The 19,778-nt window shown below is 43.7% G+C and overlaps 1 protein-coding gene across 1 annotated transcript in view; it reads left to right on the forward strand.

The window, feature by feature from the left end:
• ank3 (ankyrin 3) overlaps positions 1-19,778 on the forward strand; it is a 586,147-nt gene that overhangs the window by 42,698 nt on the left and 523,671 nt on the right. The window contains exon 2 of the mRNA XM_062977313.1: positions 1,269-1,307. Coding sequence (XP_062833383.1) covers positions 1,269-1,307 — 39 coding nt within the window. The remainder of the gene's footprint in view (positions 1-1,268; positions 1,308-19,778) is intronic.

The raw sequence follows: 19,778 nt of genomic DNA on the forward strand, positions 1-19,778 counted from the left end.
TTTGACTATATAAGATTATTGCTCCATTTAAGACCAGTATCACGTGCTCTTAAATTTTGGCAGTTCTCCAAGGTTTTAGGTCTCCTATATATTCTTAGATATAATCCGATTATCTAGAGCTTCTTCTTTTCATGTTTCTTGCTCGTTTGGGATTATTCTTTTCTGTTTTACCTTCTATCCATGTTAATATGGTTATGCACATATACTTTGAATGAGTTCTGAACTCATGGTTTCCTATGCCTCTTGTAAAGTGTGGTACCTCTGCTAGCAGTTTTTCAATTGAGTGTTGTCTATGCGGGAGCAGTGTACGTCAATGTGATGTTGCAGGTTCCAATATTCTCATGTTTCCTGTAGCAGCAATAAGACAAACATTCCCACTTCCTCTCCATCCAGCAGATTGCTGGAGATGACCATTGGGAGAGGTCCCCTTTTCTGCTTTTTCCCATTGTTCCACCTACCCCCCCCCCCCCCCCCCCGGTCCCAATATTTTTTTCTCTGTGGCTTATTCTTGTCTGAATTGGCTGTTGGTTGTACACCCTTGTCAAAATGTTTTGGAATATTCAAATGGGGAGAAGGCAAAATTTAGCAGTGAATAGATAGGAATTGGATAGTGGCTGCTTGGGTAAAGTAAGCACACCAAATTTGGAAAGGGGCACAATGTATAGACGTTTTTTTGTTATTGCTAATGCAAGCAGCCTCCAAAGCAAGACAAGGAGTAGGTGCAGATCTAGACTGTTTTGTGGCAGATTAGAAATAGCTGTACTAGACATAAACAAACATCTATTGAGAAAGTGAATAGATATCATACAATTAGCAACTATGATTCTGTGGAATCTCAAGATTCAGAGACCAACATGCCACTAATGTTGTACCTATAGAAAGGAAAGAATTTAGGGATGTCTGACTTATGGATGTGCAAGAAGCATATATTTGGTTAGTGTTAGAAACCATATATATAAAGCAGGCTTATGTTTATGTTGTTACTCTGCTGCCTTGTTGCTCTGTCTGATTTTTCCTGATATGGATTTACTATGCTCTGATGTTATTGTAGTCAGTAACCCCAAGGCCTCCCCTTCCATTTGATGGAAAGTAATGGCTAATCCTTCTCCAGATTTCCATGCCTTGTATATATATTTGCTTCTTCAAGCACTTACTTTTCTACTTATTGCTGTTCTCCCTTGGTACTCTATGTGGATGTAATATTTTTCTTCAACCAGCAAAAAGATGTTTTTTTCTCTTAATTAAAATTCTGTTTCTTTTCTTTTTAGATTCATCACATACGCTATCCATCTGGAGGTCCTAGAAAGGTAAATAAATATATAAATATATGTTCAGGCATTGGTACCTATTAGTACTCAATATTAGAACTTCCACATTAACCACAACTTTCATGACAGGAAACAGGAGTCCACCCGCATTACCTTCTAGGTTTGCCCTTTCAGGAAGCATCAAAGACACAGTAAACAATACTTCCAAGCCCCATTCCAACAAGGCAGCACAGAAAGATGTCATGGTTAATGAGCATTAAAAGCCACTGATATCCATAAAAAAAAACAGATATCCAGGTTTATCTCCCAAAATGACCAAAGCTGTCTTTTCCCCAGTCTGAAATGGATGTAGGTAATGTGTTTCATCCAGGAACCTCTGGGACTAGGTGGCCACCACAAACTTCAGTCCTTTGCCCAGAATGGAATGTCGAAAATTGGCCATTGATTGGATAGCAGCTATTAGAGCTGTAAGAAAGCCATGGATGTACACCAGGCAAGAGCAAACTTTGACCCTCCAAGTGTTTTGAACTTTAACAGCCAATAAGCTGTTAAGAATTGTGGGAGTTGAAGTCCAAAACACCTGGTGGGCCGGAGTTTGCCCATGAATGGTGTACACTGTTGGCTGGGATTTGCTGAAAGCAAAGAAGTCAGCTTGGTACACAATACATATTTGCTTCTGGATTTTGTGGGGAGAAAACCTTTGCATGACCGGCTTTTGGCTATCACATCATCAAAGGAGCTCAGTCAGGGCAAGAGCACGTGTAAATCAACTACATAAATTAACAAATCACAGCCAACCGGGATCTTTAGACCCAGTCCTTAAAGTATATAAGGCAAAGGTTACCCCCATGCTCTTATACGGAGTGGAAGTTTGGGGTCTAAACCAGGTACCATTATTAGAGCAATTGCAGTCACAGCACCTGCGAAGTTTTCTAGGAGTGGACAAAATGACCCCAGCTGCCACAGTAAGAGCAGAACTGGGAGAATATATATTGATGGCTTATCCAAAATCAGGACCTACAACTACTGGGTAAAACAGATTGCTATGGCAAATGATAAGCTACCAAAACTGTGCCTGTTAGAGCAGATAAAAAATCAACATGAAACCTCTTGGCTAGTTCATCTGACAAAATACATTAGGAGTTGTGGACTTCCGATTTGGTACCCAAATCTCTTAGAAGAACTAGACCCAAAAATAGTTGCTCAACGAGTACTGGACATAGAAGCCCAAAAAGACATTGCCACCCTCAGTAAAGCTGGCTCATTGAAATGGCTAAGTCGCTTTAAATATACTTTCCAAACAGCCCAATATCTAAAGACAGAAATGCCTAAACACCTCAGGAGGGTATACCAGAGCTTGATTTGAGCAGCTGGATACAATGGTGAAATATGGAAGGTTTAATCAAGTCCCATACAACAAATGATTTTGTATTTGTGGAGCATCAGAGGTGGAGGATATCGCACATGTACTGTTCAGCTGTGAATTGTATAAGAAAGAGAGAGACCAATACCTTGGGCCATACATTATTCATAAAACACACTGGGACCCACATATTTAAAACTACATCTTTGTTGGCCGGCCAGAATCCTAAAATAACACACAAAACAGCCATTTTCTATTCAAAGCAACACAGCTGAGAACTGCAAAGGTGATGCAGATATTTGACCTGGACGGGATCTTGTTAACAGCTTGTTTATTTTAACTTCTTTTGTACCGTGGGTTGTATGTTGTATGCATGTCTATGTGTTAAATGTTTTGATATGGCCAATAGGCTAATCAATAAAACGTACTACTACTACCTTTGCATGAGATATTTTAAGTAATAGGAGATGAAAATATACCAGTGCCACATTCATAACATAGTGTGATAATTTCATAAAATATTGCTATAAGGATGCTCTAATCTAATCTATTCAATTTTAATATGCAAGATCTATATATCAATTATTTCATCTAGTACTTTTATTTTATTGCACTTGTATATTATATTCATTTGTGAATATGTGAATGAGCTGTGACCTAATTCAGGGGTCCTCAGACTTTTAACTTGGATGTTCATGGTCCTTCAGACTGTTGGAGGACAGGACTGTGGTTTGAAAAAAATGGGTGTATTCCTATTCATGCTGCACATATCTTATTTGTAGTGCAAAAAATGAAAGAACAATATAATATTTAAAATAAAAAATGTAGCTAACATAAACTTACTAGCTTTTGGCTGATGAGGTAGTCAAGTTAATTGGGATTGTTGTTGTTGTGTGCCTTCACATCATTTTAGATTTAGAACAACCCTAAGTTTATGGTGACGGATGGGTAAAGGTCATAGGGCCACATCTGGTCCGCAGGCTTTAGTTTGCAATCTGGTCTAAAGGATATGTGATTTCAGCTCCACTAAAATTGGGGGTTTAGGACTTGGAGTGTCTATCTTCCCAGAAGCCTGAAAGAGACACAAGATGGGGTGAAGGCAAAATCAGAAGTTTATTTTCAATGGCCAGAGAGGATGTCAGTGGAGAAAGCACTCTAACGAACTGACATTTGGCAATAGCGAGCACAGAACATTTTTATTTCATTTGGCAGCTATTCTAGAAACCCACAACAGCTCCTGATTGGTTGAGGAACCGTCTGGCTGTGATCTGCGTGCATCCTGTTTGGCTCAGGACTTTGCTTGACATCATCATTAGTTAGCTCTTTGTGGTGACAGGAAGTTTAATAAATTTTCAGTCCCTTTTTCAATCTGCCTCTGATTGGGAAGGAATATGGTGTAGCAATTGTCAATGGACTTTTTGATGGGCTGAATGGTTTGGCTCCAGTGGACGGAATAGTTTTAGTCCAAAGTACACAATAGATGCTTGAAAGTGATGACCCTTTTAATGAGTGAGGCTGGCTTGCGGCATGGGAGATGGATCTTTCCCACAGATAGCTCCAATCATATCAGAAGAAACAGGAAAAAGGACCCAGGAGTTCTGACACAATTCTACTGTAAATTTCCTTTGTGCCTCCCAGTTAATTGTAAGAGAATTATGGTGATTTTAAGGTATCGTCCTGGGATCCGGTGGGGTGTTAGACAACATTCCAAAGTTAATTCATACAAAGGATTATTGTAGGGCAAAGGCTATCTCTGAATCCCAATGGAGCCATGTCTCATAATTCACGCACTTTATATATATTTAATAATTTGGGGATTTAATTACTCAGTGTCATATCCAAAACACTAGCCATCTACTGAATGGACCACAAAATGAGAATACAGTACAAGTTTTTTTGGAAGGTGGTGGTAAAATTCTATGCTCTGGTGTGTACTGTATTTTAAGTTTCAAAAGTATTAACATCATTGTTTTCCTGGAAACATTGGAGTTTTTCTCTATTTTAATTTGATATCACTGGAAAATCTCTCGAAAGTGCAGAACAATTTTCGACTCCATCTGAATGAGGGAAAGTTATGCTAAACTCAATGGGTCTAAAACATAATTTGGTTGGATTGTGTCAGTTGCATTGTACTTCCGTTGAGTGGCTCTTTTTTAAAAATAGAACTTCTTACCTGTCATCTTGGATTTAGGAGAATAGTTTTTACAATGTTGCTGTAAAAAACGTTGATCTGAAAGAACTTAACATGCTGAATTTTCATGAGGACTGTATTCAAAAGCTAATCCCAGAGAATATTATCTCCAAGGCTCTGTTCTGTTTCTGCATGAAATCCCCCCAATACAATTAATATTTTTAATGCTTTTTCCCCAAGAAGAAAAATGCATAACTATTTCTATCATTTTAGTTGGGGCTGAAATATGAGTTAGTAATATGCGTGTGCAGACTAATACAGAGATGTCATCTGGTTCATGGTAAGAAAGATACAAAATCGAATGCAAAATGCACTTCTAACAATGTGATCACTTGCTGATAATACAGGTTGAGCACCCCTTATTTAAAATTCCAAAAATCTGAAATATTTAAAAATCCAAAATTATCCACATGGGCAGCTGAGTAATGACAGTTGAACGTGCTAGGTTTATTCTTGGATTTATTATGTGCTACTTATTTTTTATTTTCTTTTAACCTATGTGTTATATTTTTATCTGGAAACTTTTACATATTTAAAATGCACATTGCTCCGATATATTTTTTATTATCTGAGCAATGTTTTTTTAAAAAAATACTATTTTTATTTTTAAAGACTCTTGTTGCCTTGCAAGATTTCTGATATTTATTGATGCTTCTAATTAAAATCAGAATGAAAGATGTGCAGTGATGTAGAAAAAAATAAAATTTTTAAGGTTGCCGGATTGCCTTTCCCTTCCTCTGTTTCTCCATCTCTTTTTCTATTTCTCTTTTGCTAAAAGCAAATCAACAAATTATAATAATATAAGAAAAGATGGAACAAGAGGCAGCCTATGGACCAGTTCTCTCAGCCATTTTGCCTAATTCTTGGCAGTTCTGTGTGTCCTTGATGACTGAAGGAAACCCCATGAATTTAATATGGTTTTTAAAGGCAAGGAATACTGAGAGGGGCGAGCTCTTACTGTTAGCTCCAGCTTCTGCAAACCTAGCAGTTTGAAAACATGCAAATGTGAGTAGATCAATAGGTACCACTCTGGTGGGAAGGTAACGGGAAGGTAACGGCGCTCCATGCAGTCATGTCGGCCACCTGACCTTGGAGGCGTCTACAGACAACGCTGGCTCTTCTGCTTAGAAATGGAGATGAGCACCACTCCTCAGAGTCGGACATGATTAGACTTAATATCAAGGGAAAACATTTACCTTTACCTTCCCTATGTACTAGTAGTCATTGGTGATCTTTCATCCTACCGGGGTTGACCTTGCTTAGCTGCCTAAATCAGACAGAATGTGATTCCTTTCACTATTTAGGCCTCTATTGTTATTTAAATTAAAGTGTTGCCTATTGGGTACTCATGGCTTCTCTTGTAATGAAAGAAGGAACATGCCTAATCTCGAAGAAAGTGAGATTTTGTAGCATTTAATTTCTCTGATTTCTCATTTATTCATATTACGTGAATGTTTTGATTTTTTATTTATTAATATCAATAATGTATTATTGTTATGAATCTTTAATATTATGATGTTCTCTTCATTGATGTTATGCTAATATGCTATCATTGAATGCCTGGGCTTCACAAATGATAAGACTTAATATTTGATGGAGACAGCTTTCTTAATCAGCCTCAGTATTCATAAGATGAACTGTTTGCATGGTGAGATGTACCTCTGCCCCCCTTCTTTTCCTGAAAAGAGTGGCTTCTGAGAATAGAAAATGTGTCTCTTCATGGTTTTGTATATTTGAGGAAAGTATTTTTAAAACACCATTTTTAAAATAGAGATTAGAGAGCCAATGTAGGGCAGTGGTTTGAATGTTGGACAACTCTGGAGATCACACACTCTCAGTCCCAGAAAACTCTATCATAGAATCTCCTTAAATCATAAATGACTACATTCATGCATAGAGAAGCTTCATTATAGCTCAATCTACACCATACGATTAATGCAATTTTACACCACTTTAACTGCCACGGCTGATGGCTGTGGAATTATAGCCAAAGACAATTGGTGCCTCACAAAACTCTCAGAATTCCCAATCATAGTGCTATGGTAGTTAAAGTCGTGTCAAACTGCATTAATTTTATGGTGTAGATCAATGGTTCTCAACTGTGACCCCTTAAGACAGTTACGCATGTGGTGATTCCCAACCATAATATTATTTTCGTTACTACTCATTTTGCTACTGTTATGAATCATAATGTAAATATTTGATATGCAGGATGTATTTTCATTCACTAGACCAAATTTGGCACAAATGCCCAATATGCCCAAATTTGAATACTGGTGAGGTTGTGGGGGGGATTGAGTTTGTCATTTGGGAGTTGTAGTTGCTGGGATTTATAGTTCACGAGAGAGAGGGCCTTCTCCGTTGTGGCCTCCCGGCTTTGGAACACCCTCCCTAGAGAGACCAGGCAGGCCCCTACCCTCCTCTCCTTCCGTAGGAGCTTAAAAACCTGGCTCTTTCAAAAGGCCTTTGATACTTAATCTGGTGTCGGTCTGATCGATCTGCCCATTTTATAATAGCGCCATTCTTGAGGTGTTGCCAATGCTATATTGCACTTTGTCTATTTTAACTGTGAAATTACCTTCCCCATTTCGGCCCATTTCGGCACATGTTGCACGTTGCCTTGTTCTATGAATTAGTCTCCAGTGTTAATATTGTATGTTTTATGTTGATTTTAACAATTGTTTTTACTGTAATTGATGTTTTTATTGGATAACTGTTTTATTGCTGTGTTTTGATATTTGATTGTTTTATCGGGCAAGGCCCCATGTAAGCCGCCCCGAGTCCCTTCGCGGAGATGGGGTTGGGTATAAAAATAAAGTTATTATTATTATTATTATTATTATTATTATTATTATTATTATTATTATATTATTCACTTAGAATCAAAGAGCATTCAAAACTCCACCAGCTATGGAATTGAATCAAACTTGGCACACAGAACTCCCATGACCAACAGGAAATACTGGAAGAGTTTGGTGGGCATTAACCTTGAGTTTGGGAATTGTGGTTCACCTACATCCAGAGAGCATTGTGGACTCAAACAATGATGGATCTCGACCACACTTGGTACAAATACTCAATATGCCCAAATTTGAACACTGGTGGAGTTTAGGGAAAATAGGCCTTGACATTTGGGAGTTGTAGTTGATGGGATGTATAGTACACCAACAATCAAAGAGCCTCTTGAACCCCACCAACAATCAAATTGTGCCAAACCTCCCACACAGAACCCCCATGAACAACTGGTCTTTGATGACCCCTTTGAACCCCCCTCGTGACTCCCCCGGGGGTCCCGACCCCCAGGTTGAGAAACACTGGTGTAGATGCACCTTAAATCCCTGCTTCCAACCATCATGCCAACTCCTGACTTTGAAATGTACAGCTTTCATAATTCCTAATCTCTAGTTCTGGTTGGGGATTTTAGACTCCAAATATCTCAAAGGCAAACCATTCCTGATTTTCAGTTCTTGGTTGGTGGGCAAGCCAGATGTATTCAACAAAACAATTTGTTACTCATGTGTTTTAATCCCATGCATACGCGTTTATGCATGGGATTAAGCGCTGAGCTGCTGAACTTGCACACCGAAAGGTCCCAGGTTCAAATTCCGGGAACGGAATGAGCTCCCGCTATTAGCCCCAGCTCCTGCCAACTCTAGCAGTTCGAAAACATGCAAATGTGAGTAGATCAATAGGTCCAGCTCCAGCGGGAAGGTAACGGCACACCATGCAGTCATGCTGGCCACATGATCTTGGAGGTGTCTACGGACAACGCCGGCTCTTCGGCTTAGAAATGGAGATGAGCACCAACCCCCAGAGTCAGACATGACTGGACTTAACATCAGGGGAAAATCTTTACCTTACCTATACGTGTTTATGGGTAACTCCAATGGAACTCATGGGGGTTTAATTCTGCAAAGACATCTACAGTACTGAGTCCTTTCACTTGTAATTGATTCAGTCTGGATTTGTACTTCTATATAATCCACTTTCTGAATCCAGATTATCTGCTTTGGATTATTTGGATCACTGTTTTGTAATCTAATCCAAAGCGGAAAATCTGGATTCAGAAACTGGATTATATGACAGTGGAGATGGGCTCTCCGAGTGGAGCTATGGCTGAAAATGGCAGTCCTGGTTTGAGCTTTTTGAAATTCTAGTGCAGTTTGTGCATATCCTGGCATTAATTAATGCCATGTGCGGTTCTTGTCCATAGTGTTAGTAGGCAGTGAAGTCAAGGCCCAATAAACTATAGAGGTGGTGGAAGGAATCTGTAACAGGACTGCCATTTTCAGCAAAAGCACCATGTTTTGTGATTGGGACTCCTGCCAATAGTAAAGGCATTTGCTGACATTTCATCCTCCCTTGTAATTTTCTCCAGAGCTTGGATGCAATGAATGATAGCATTTAGCAGTGCATTATTTGGGAATAGGGCTTTTACAATGAGCTGTGAAGCAAACTATTTTGTTTCATAATGGAAAAGGCATCTGGCAACTTTGTAAAAGAATGGGAACCCCCTGTATCATTATTTATAAAGAAAAATGTAAGAATGCTTTCAAGTTTTGAAGAATAAGTACAAAAATAAGATAGACAAAAAGAGAAAAAAGGAAGACAAAGGAAGGGAAAAAAGAGGGGAAGAAGGAAGGAAAAAAGAAAAATGAATGGAAGAGAAGGAAGAGAAAGGCAAGAAGTGGGGAAAAGTGTATGAGGGAAAGCAAGGGAAGAAGAAAAAGAAAGGAAGAAAAGAGAGAATTAGAAGGTGTATGAGGGAAAGGGAGGAAGGAAAGAAAGCAAGAGCCACAAAGAGATCCTGCCCATTGTTACCAGAGCATTGCCATGGAGGCATTGTGAGGTATGTCTTCTCAGAGCTGGAGAAAAGAAAAGAAGGCAAGCAGTGGCCGCTTCAACACCTGGGAAATGCAAGGTATATATGTTAGTGTATGAATACAAAAAAAGAAGAAGAAAAAAAGTAATTTTCAAAATTCTGCATTCCCCCCGTTCTTTCACATGATAGTGTCCTTTCATTTGTTTACTGAACTGTTGCCTTTTTTGTACTACCATGTATTTTAATTTATTTTTTAAAAAGATCATCTCAATATCATAGATTGAAAATCACTTGGGGCCTTAAATCTTCATAAGTAAGAAATAGAATTGAGCAGTTTCACAACATCAATGTTCAGCAAGGGGCTGCTGTTAAGTTACTATATAGAGCAGTGGTTCCCAACCTTTTTTTGACCAGGGACCACTTTGACCAGGGACCACTTGACCAGGGACCACTTGACCAGGGACCACTTTGACCAGGGACCACTTGATGGGGGCCCATTTCACCAGGGACCACTTTGACCAGGGATCACTTGACCACGGACCACTTGACCGGGGACCACTTGACCACGGACCACTTGACTGGAGCACATTTGACCAGGGACCACTTGACCAAGGACCACTTGACTGGGGCTCATTTGACGAGGGACCACTTTGACCAGGGATCATTTGACCAGGGACCACTTTGACCAGGGACCACTTGACGGGGGCCCTTTTGACCAGGGACCACTTTGACCAGGGATCACTTGACCACAGACCACTTGGCCACGGACCACTTGACCGGGGGCCAATTTGACCAGGGACCACTTTGATCAGGGACCACTTTGACCAGGGACCACTTGACCACAGACCACTTGACTGGGGCCCATTTGACCAGGGACCAATTGACCAGGGACCAATTGACCAGGGATCTCTTGACCAGGGACCACTTGACCATGGACCACTTGACAGCGGACCACTTGACCGGGGCTCATTTGACCGGGGACCACTTGATGGGGGCCCATTTGACCAGGGATCACTTGATCAGGGACCACTTGATCAGGGACCATTTGATGGGGGCCCATTTGACCAGGGATCACTTGACCGGGGACCACTTGACCAGGGTCTGTTTGACCAGGGAACACTTAGACCAGGAACCACTTGATGGGGGACCATTTGACCAGGGACCACTTTGACCGGGGCCCATTTGACCAGGGACCACTTGATCAGGGACCATTTGACCAGGGACCACTTTGACCAGGGACCACTTGACCAGGGACCACTTGACTGGGGCTCATTTGACCAGGGACCACTTGATGGGGGCCCATTTGACCAGGGATCACTTGACCAGGGACCACTTTGACCAGGGACCACTTTGACCAGGGACCGTTTGACCACGGACCACTAGACCAGGGACCATTTGACCAGGGACCGCTTTGACCAGGGCCCACTTGATGGGGGCCCATTTGACCAGGGACCACTTTGACCAGGGACCACTTGACCAGGGACCACTTGACCGGGGACTATTTGACCGGGGACCACTTGACCAGGGACTACTTGACCACGGACCACTTTTTTTTTTTTGTGTCAGGAGCAACCGGAGTTGCTTCTGGAGTGAGAGAATTGGCCATCTGCAAGGACATTGCCCAAGGGACGCCCGGATGTTTTTTGATGTTTTACCATCCTTGTGGGAGGCTTCTCTCTTGTTTCCGCATGGAGCTGGAGCTGATAGAGGGAGCTCATCCACGCTCTCCGCGGGTGGGATTGAAACCTGGCAGCCTTCAGGTCAGCAACCCAACCTCTAAGGCTGAAAGTGTCACTTTCCCTTGATCAGTGGCTCTCAACTTGTGGGTCCCCAGATGTTTTGGCCTTCAACTCCCTGAAATCCCAACAGCTGGTAAATTGGCTGGGATTTCTGGGAGTTGTATGCCAAAATACCTGGAGACCCAAAGGTTGAGAACCACTGCTCAGCGGAGTGGAGATTTGAGCCCTGGTCTCCACTCCAATGCTCAAACCAATACATTATGCTGTCTCTATTTGGGAGAAATGGCAACCATAAATCCAACAAACAACAGAACACTTTTAAAAAGCAAATGACTGAAAAGCACACTGCCATGAACCAAGATGTCTGTATTTAGATATTATGCATAAATGAGGAATCTTAGATATGAAACTCAAGTCTAACCACGAATATTCATTTGTTTTTCAGAAACAGCTTATACACATAGTCTTATGGTCATTTTAAATAGTATTTTAATAATTTTCACAGGAATCCCTATGTCAGCCACCCATGTGAACAATTTTAGGTTTTAGAGTATTTCAGATTTTAAGATTTTGGATAAAGAATGCTCAAACTATACTGACACTATGAGGAATAATATATTTTGGAAAACTTAAACTTTAGAACCACTTGACGGATCACTTAACTGGGGCCCATTTGATCAGGGACCATTTGACCGGTGCCCACTTGACTAGGGACCTCTTTGACCAGGGACCACTTGACCGGGGACCATTTGACCAGGGACTACTTGATCAGGGACCATTTGATGGGGGCCCATTTGACCATGGACCACTTTGACCAGGGATCACTTGACCAGGGACCATTTGACCAGGGATCACTTGACCGGAGACCACTTGACCAGGGACCACTTTGTCCAGGGACCACTTGATGGGGGCCTATTTGACCAGGGACCAATTGACCAGGGATCACTTGACCAGGGACCACTTGTCCAGGGACCACTTTGACCAGGGACCACTTTGTCCAGGGACCACTTGATGGGGGCCTATTTGACCAGGGACCAATTGACCAGGGACCACTTGTCCAGGGACCACTTTGACCAGGGACCACTTGACCGGGGACCATTTAATAATAATAATAAAACTTTATTTATACCCCGCCACCATCTCCCCTATGGGGACTCGGGGCGGCTTACATGGGGCCATGCCCAGACACCATACAATATAACAAAATAAACAGCAAATCATAACACAATATAACAGTGCAAAATCATCATATATATATTACAACCCAAATCGGAGAAAGCAATGAAAACCAGGGCAGGCCACATGAACACTTCATTAAAAACTCGGGAGAGAGAGACATAGGAATAAGGGGAAACAGGGAAATAAAATGGTGAAGCAGTCTAAAGGATACAAACCAAGGGGAATAGCCAGAGTAATATAGTACATTTACTCCCCAAAGGCACATCGGAAAAGCCATGTTTTTAGATCTTTCTTAAAGGCTAACAAGGTGGGGGCTTGCCTAATCTCAGTGGGCAATGAATTCCACAGTCGGGGGGCCACAGCAGAAAAAGCCCTCTCCCTCGTTCCCACAAGACGGGCCTGGGACAGAGGCAGTGGCGAAAGGAAGGCCTCCCCGGATGAACGAAGGGAACGAGCAGGTTTATGGTAGGAGATACGGTCCCTAAGGTAGGTGGGTCCCAAACCGTTTAGGGCTTTATAGATGATGGTCTGCACCTTGAATTGGGACCGGAAAGTGAACGGCAGCCAGTGGAGCTCTTTAAACAGGGGAGTAGATCGTTCCCTGTAGCTCGCCCCTGTTATTAATCTGGCTGCCGAGCGCTGGACCAATTGTAGTTTCCGGGCCGTCTTCAAGGGAAGCCCCACGTAGAGCGCATTACAGTAGTCCAGTCTAGAGGTAACTAAGGCATGCACCACCGTGGTCAAGTCAGACTTCACGAGGTATGGTCGCAGTTGGCGCACAAGTTTGAGTTGTGCGAAAGCCCTCCCGGCCACCGCCGACACCTGAGCCTCAAGCGTCAACGCTGAATCCAGGAGGACCCCCAAACTGCGGACCTGTGATTTCAGGGGGAGTGCAACCCCGTCCAGCACAGGTTGCCACCCAATACCCCGATCAGATGGGCGACTGACCAGGAGGGCCTCTGTCTTGTCAGGATTGATCCTCAGCTTGTTCCTCCTCATCCAGTCCGCCACAGCGGCCAGGCACTGGTTCAGCATCCGAGGGGCTTCCTTGGAGTTAGATGGAAATGAGTAGTGGATTTGCGTGTCATCTGCGTAGAGATGGCAACACCCTCCAAAACTCCGGATGACCTCTCCCAACGGTTTCATGTAGATGTTAAATAGCATGGGGGATAAAATAGACCCTTGCGGGACCCCACAGGTCAATGGCCAGGGGTCTGAGCAGGTATCCCCCAGCTTCACCATCTGGGAACGACCCTCCAGGAAGGACCGGAGCCACTGCAGAACCGTGCCACCGAGCCCCATCCCGGCGAGCCTCCCCAGAAGGATACCATGGTCGATGGTATCGAAAGCCGCTGAGATGTCCAAGAGAACCAGCAGGGTCACACTCCCCCTGTCCAGCTCCCTGCGGAGGTCATCCACCAAGGCGACCAGAGCCGTCTCGGTACTGTGCCCAGGCCTGAAGCCAGACTGCGAGCGGTCCAGAAAATCAGTGTCATCGAGAAATTCCTGGAGCTGCGTGGCAACCACCCGCTCCAGAACCTTGCCCAAAAACGGGAGGTTGGAGATTGGTCTGTAGTTGTTACAAATAGATGGATCAAGCGAAGGCTTTTTTAGTAGTGGTTTTACTACCGCCTGCTTAAAGTAGGATGGAACCGACCCCTGAACCAAAGAAGCATTTATTATGGTCACAAACCAATCCAACAACCCATCTTTGGCCAGCTTGACCAGCCAAGAGGGACAAGGATCCAGAGCGCAGGTGGTCGCCCTCACAGACCCAAGAATCCCCTCCACGTCATCAGGAAGAACAAGCCGGAAAGAATCCCATAAGATCGAACAGACAGGTACCTCGGTTACCTCCGCTGAGACCACAATTGAGCTGGAGTCTAGCTCAAGGCGTATCTGAGCAACTTTGCCTGCAAAGTGGTGCGCGAAATCGCTGCACCCAGTTGCCAAGTCATCGGGAAGCCCCTGGGCCTCAGGAGGCCGCAGGAGCTCCCCCACAACTCGGAACAACTCCGATGGCCTGTTGGCTGCAGACGCTATGCGGGCAGTCGTGAAAACTTTCCTGGCTGCTCGCAGAGCCACGGAGTACGCCTTAATAGCGGCTTTAGCCCGTGCTTGGTCAGACACGTCCCGAGATTTCCTCCAGATGCACTCTAGTCCCCTCCTCCTACGCTTCATCACAGCCAACTCCTCGGTAAACCAAGGAGTCGACGCGACTCTACGCAGTGAGAGGGGACGTTCGGGAGCGATTGTGTCCAATGCCCTTGATAGCTCACTATTATAGCGATCAACCAGGACATCGACAGGATCGCCGGTCTCCAGGACAGGAAGATCCCCAAGAGACCTCAGAAGTCCATCCGGATCCATCAGTCTCCTGGGGCGGACCATCTTAATGGGTCCACCACCCCTGCGGAGGTTAGAAGGCACGGCGATACTTAAACAGATCAGATGATGGTCAGACCATGACAATGGAAGAATATTTTGCTCTTCCACTCTGACTGTCCCACCGTCCACAACAAAAACAAGGTCCAAGGTGTGTCCTGCCTGATGTGTGGGCCCTTATATAACTTGAGACAGCCCCATGGTTGTCATGGCAACCATGAAATCCTGAGCTGCACCTGTCAATGTGGACTCGGCATGAATGTTTAACCGGGGCCCATTTGACCAGGGACCATTTGATGGGGGCCCATTTGACCAGGGATCACTTGACCGGGGACCACTTGACCAGGGACTGTTTGACCAGGGAACACTTTGACCAGGAACCACTTGATGGGGGACCATTTGACCAGGGACCACTTTGACCAGGGATCACTTGACCAGGGACCACTCGACCGGGGACCATTTGACCAGGGACCACTTTGACCAGGGACCACTTGACCAGGGACCACTTGACTGGGGCACATTTGACCAGGGACCACTTTGACCAGGGACCACTTTGACCGGGGACCACTTGACCGGGGACCATTTGACCAGGGATCACTTGACCAGGGACCACTTGACCACGGACCACTAGACCAGTGACCGTTTGACCAGGGACCACTTTGACCAGGGACCACTTGATGGGGGCCCATTTGACCAGGGACCACTTGACCGGGGACTATTTGACCAGGGCCCAGTTTGACCGGGGCCCACTTTGACCAGGGATCGCTTGACTAGGGACCACTCGACCGGGGACCATTTGACCAGGGACCACTTTGACCAGGGACCACTTGACCAGGGACCACTTGACTGGGGCACATTTGACCAGGGACCACTTTGACCAGGGACCACTTTGACCGGGGACCACTTGACCGGGGACCATTTGACCAGGGATCACTTGACCAGGGACCACTTGACCACGGACCACTAGACCAGTGACCGTTTGACCAGGGACCACTTTGACCAGGGACCACTTGATGGGGGCCCATTTGACCAGGGACCACTTGACCGGGGACTATTTGACCAGGGCCCAGTTTGACCGGGGCCCACTTTGACCAGGGATCGCTTGACTAGGGACCACTCGACCGGGGACCATTTGACCAGGGACCACTTTGACCAGGGACCACTTGACCAGGGACCACTTGACTGGGGCACATTTGACCAGGGACCACTTTGACCAGGGACCACTTTGACCGGGGACCACTTGACCGGGGATCACTTGACCAGGGACCACTTGACCACGGACCACTAGACCAGTGACCATTTGACCAGGGACCACTTTGACCAGGGACCACTTTGACCAGGGACCACTTGACCGGGGACTATTTGACCAAGGCCCAGTTTGACCGGGGCCCACTTTGACCAGGGACCACTTGATGGGGGCCCATTTGACCAGGGACCACTTGACCGGGGCCCATTTGACCAGGGACCACTTTGACCAGGGATCACTTGATCGGGAACCATTTGACCAGGGATCACTTGACCAGGGTCCACTTGACCAGGGACCATTTGAGCAGGGACCCCTTGATGGGGGGTCCATTTGACCAGGGACCACTTTGACCAGGGACCACTTGACCGGGGACCTTTTGATCAGGGATCACTTGACTGGGGCTCATTTGACCAGGGACCACTTTGACCAGGGACCACTTGACGGGGGCCCATTTGACCAGGGACCACTTTGACCAGGGATCACTTGACCATGGACCACTTTGACCCGGGATCTCTTGACCGGGGACCACTTGACCAGGGACCACTTGACCACAGACCACTTACTGGGGCCCATTTGACCAGGGACCACTTGACCAGGGATCACTTGACTGGGGCTCATTTGATCAGGGACCACTTTGATCAGGGATCACTTGACCAGGAACCACTTGACCGGGGCCCATTTGACCAGGGACCTCTTGACTGGGCAGCCCATTTGACCAGGGACCACTTGACTGGGGCCCATTTGACCAGGGACCACTTTGACAACAGGACCCAATGCAAAATGGCACCCAGTATGTGGTGGGACCGATGCACAATTGTAACTGATGCTCAATGGAGAGAGCAGTGAGGAAAGCAGGCTGATGAACACAGGGAACCAGTGCACAATGAAGCATGAGCTAAGGAATGCTGATGAAGCTCGGTAGAGCCCAATGCACATTGAGACACTCTTGCCAGTATCCCATTTTGCATCTTTGCAATTCATTAACACGATTCATTAGTGTCTTTGCTACATAGCTATGTGTATATAAAGATATGTTTCTTAGACCATAGTACAGAATTTGGCCATAATTTGAATACCTTGTAATTATTTGCATAGATATCTGGGTTAGGAGTTCTCTAAATAAGTTACAGCAATTTTGATTCCCCTGTATCTATCTCACTATTTATGAAACAGCTGTTCTACAAAACAGCTCGTAATTCCAAGCATTGTTTTCCCCTATGGCTTCATCTGTCTACACAGCAGAAATGATTAATTCTGTTCTGGAAATGCAAAGTTGACTGGGCTTTCTTCCAGGCATCCATTATGTAAACAGTTTCTTATAGCTCTGCTAGTTGCATTGGAGTGGGGTATAGAAAATAAATGGATCTCGACTGGGAGTTTCTTGAAACAGTCAGCTGAGGACAAGGATACTTCCAGCTCTAGATGAGCTCAGTGCTTTCAGTAAAATCCAGAAAGTATACAACAGCAGGATGGTCAGGTTTTAAGAATGACTGAATGGATGACACTTTCTAGTCCCTGTTATTTGTGAACATTTTTTGAGTATGAAGAACTGTTCAGAAATCTTTGACTTCTCCCTCAAGCCTGTGTATATTAAATAAATGGAAGAGATTGCTTAAAATATGCATTTCTGAAATTGTGGAGTGTGCAGCAAACTAAAATTATAATAGAAGGTCAGTTATCTTTTTATAAGCTGAATTGGAATTTAAAAAGTGAGATTATTTTTAATATGTATAGGCAGTCCCCAAGTTAGGAACAAGACAGGTTCTTTAGATTTGTTCTTAATTTGAATGTGCATTTAAGTTGGTACGTTTTTGTTACTCCAGCCAAATACAAATACTGTAATACATGCAAGCTTTGGATAGCACAGGGATGGGTTAACACCCCTATTATGTTTATTTTGCTGTCTGTGCCCCTGTTCAAAAGATGTCACTTCACTTTCTGATTCTGTGATAACTGGTGAGATAGCTTCAGTGGAGACAACTTTTCCCCATGACACCTCTTTCAGGAGTGCATTTCCCTTCCAGAGGGGTAGATTTCTCCCTGTTGTCTCACCCTCATTTTTAACTAGGAGTTGTTTGTAATTCAGATGTTTGTAACTTGTGGACAGCTTGTACATGCAAACTTGTTTGAGAAGTTGTACAACAGAAGTTGGACATTTCTTCCCTTTATAGCAGGGATGGGTAATTCTTGCAGGCTGGGGACAATTTCAAAGAAATATCAGAAATTCAATTTCTTTAATCCTGAAAAGGCATTATTGTCATGATTTTGGGCTCTCTGGACTAAGCTGCACTTTTCACACCCCTGGTATATGATATCCTTCTCCATGGATCTGATTAGGATGACTTAATCAATTGGTTTGAATCTTGACCACAACCTGAGCAGATAGTGTCAAAACTAACTCAAAACTACATTCCTTATTTGCTTAATAGTATGGAAGAAAGAATGTTCAGTGCTAAAAATGGGATGAGGTGGCATCCCATTTCTCTTCACATACATGATATTGAGTTTAATCATCCACCCTACTTCAGGCAGTGAACGTTGATCAGTTTCGTGGAGTTTTTGAAATGATGGAAGCAGTATAATGTATGTAGTGCTGCCAAGACTAATGCTGTAAGCATACCAGTAATGATGAGGATCATGCTTCAGACCTACAGTACTTTACTCCTACAATACCTTTTGAAGTATTGATGCAAAAATAATCTGTGCCAACAATGATGAGATATAAGGGATAATTGATTAGTTGTCTCCTTAATTTGAGTTACACCATGCTGTATGTTATATTGTTATTTGGCATCAAGTCAGCTTCAACTTATGGTGATCCTATGAATGAAAGATCTTCAGAAGCAGCAAACATCAATTGCCTTTCTCACTCAGGTCTTCCAACTCATGAGTTATGGCTTCCTTGAGTGAATTAATCTAGTTAGTACAGTCTTCCTCTCTTTCTAGTGCTTTCCATGTTACCATTAATGGAATTCAAGACAAACATTATTGACTTTTCCAGAGTTTTCTATCTATGTTGTATATATGAGTTAATTGCAATATCATATTTTACATGAACTCCTGTGTATACTATTTCTGTAGATGAAGATTTCAACATCTGATAAATGAAATATAAATTAATACAGAAAATGAAAATACAAATGTTTTCTGTAATAGTCCGGATGGTACATCTGACAGCTGACATACAATCATTATGATATGGAATAAATGATCTCAGTTCAGTGCGGACATACTTGTGCTAAGACGTTTATAAGTTCATGCCATTTTTTGGTTACCAATTCTATTCTTCAGGGGAGCAGTCCTTTCTTTATGCTTTTCTGTTGGTTTTTCGTCATCAGTGATAGTCAATTATGCTGTATTAATTAATGTTTCTAACCAAGATTTGATTTCACCTGTTAGCTGGGAAAAACTAAAGGCCACTTATTAACTAATTGTAGAACTTATCCTAGAAGTCCTTTGTCAGTTCATCATAGACAAACTGTAGAATTGAGGTGTGATCTTGTAGACATTAAGCAACTTCAGAAACATGTGGAATGGCTTCCTGTATGAGATATATCAGCAAAGGAAAGTTGCTTTCGAACCATG

This window comes from Anolis carolinensis, chromosome 3 (assembly GCF_035594765.1).
Source record: "Anolis carolinensis isolate JA03-04 chromosome 3, rAnoCar3.1.pri, whole genome shotgun sequence".
NCBI lineage: Eukaryota > Metazoa > Chordata > Lepidosauria > Squamata > Dactyloidae > Anolis > Anolis carolinensis.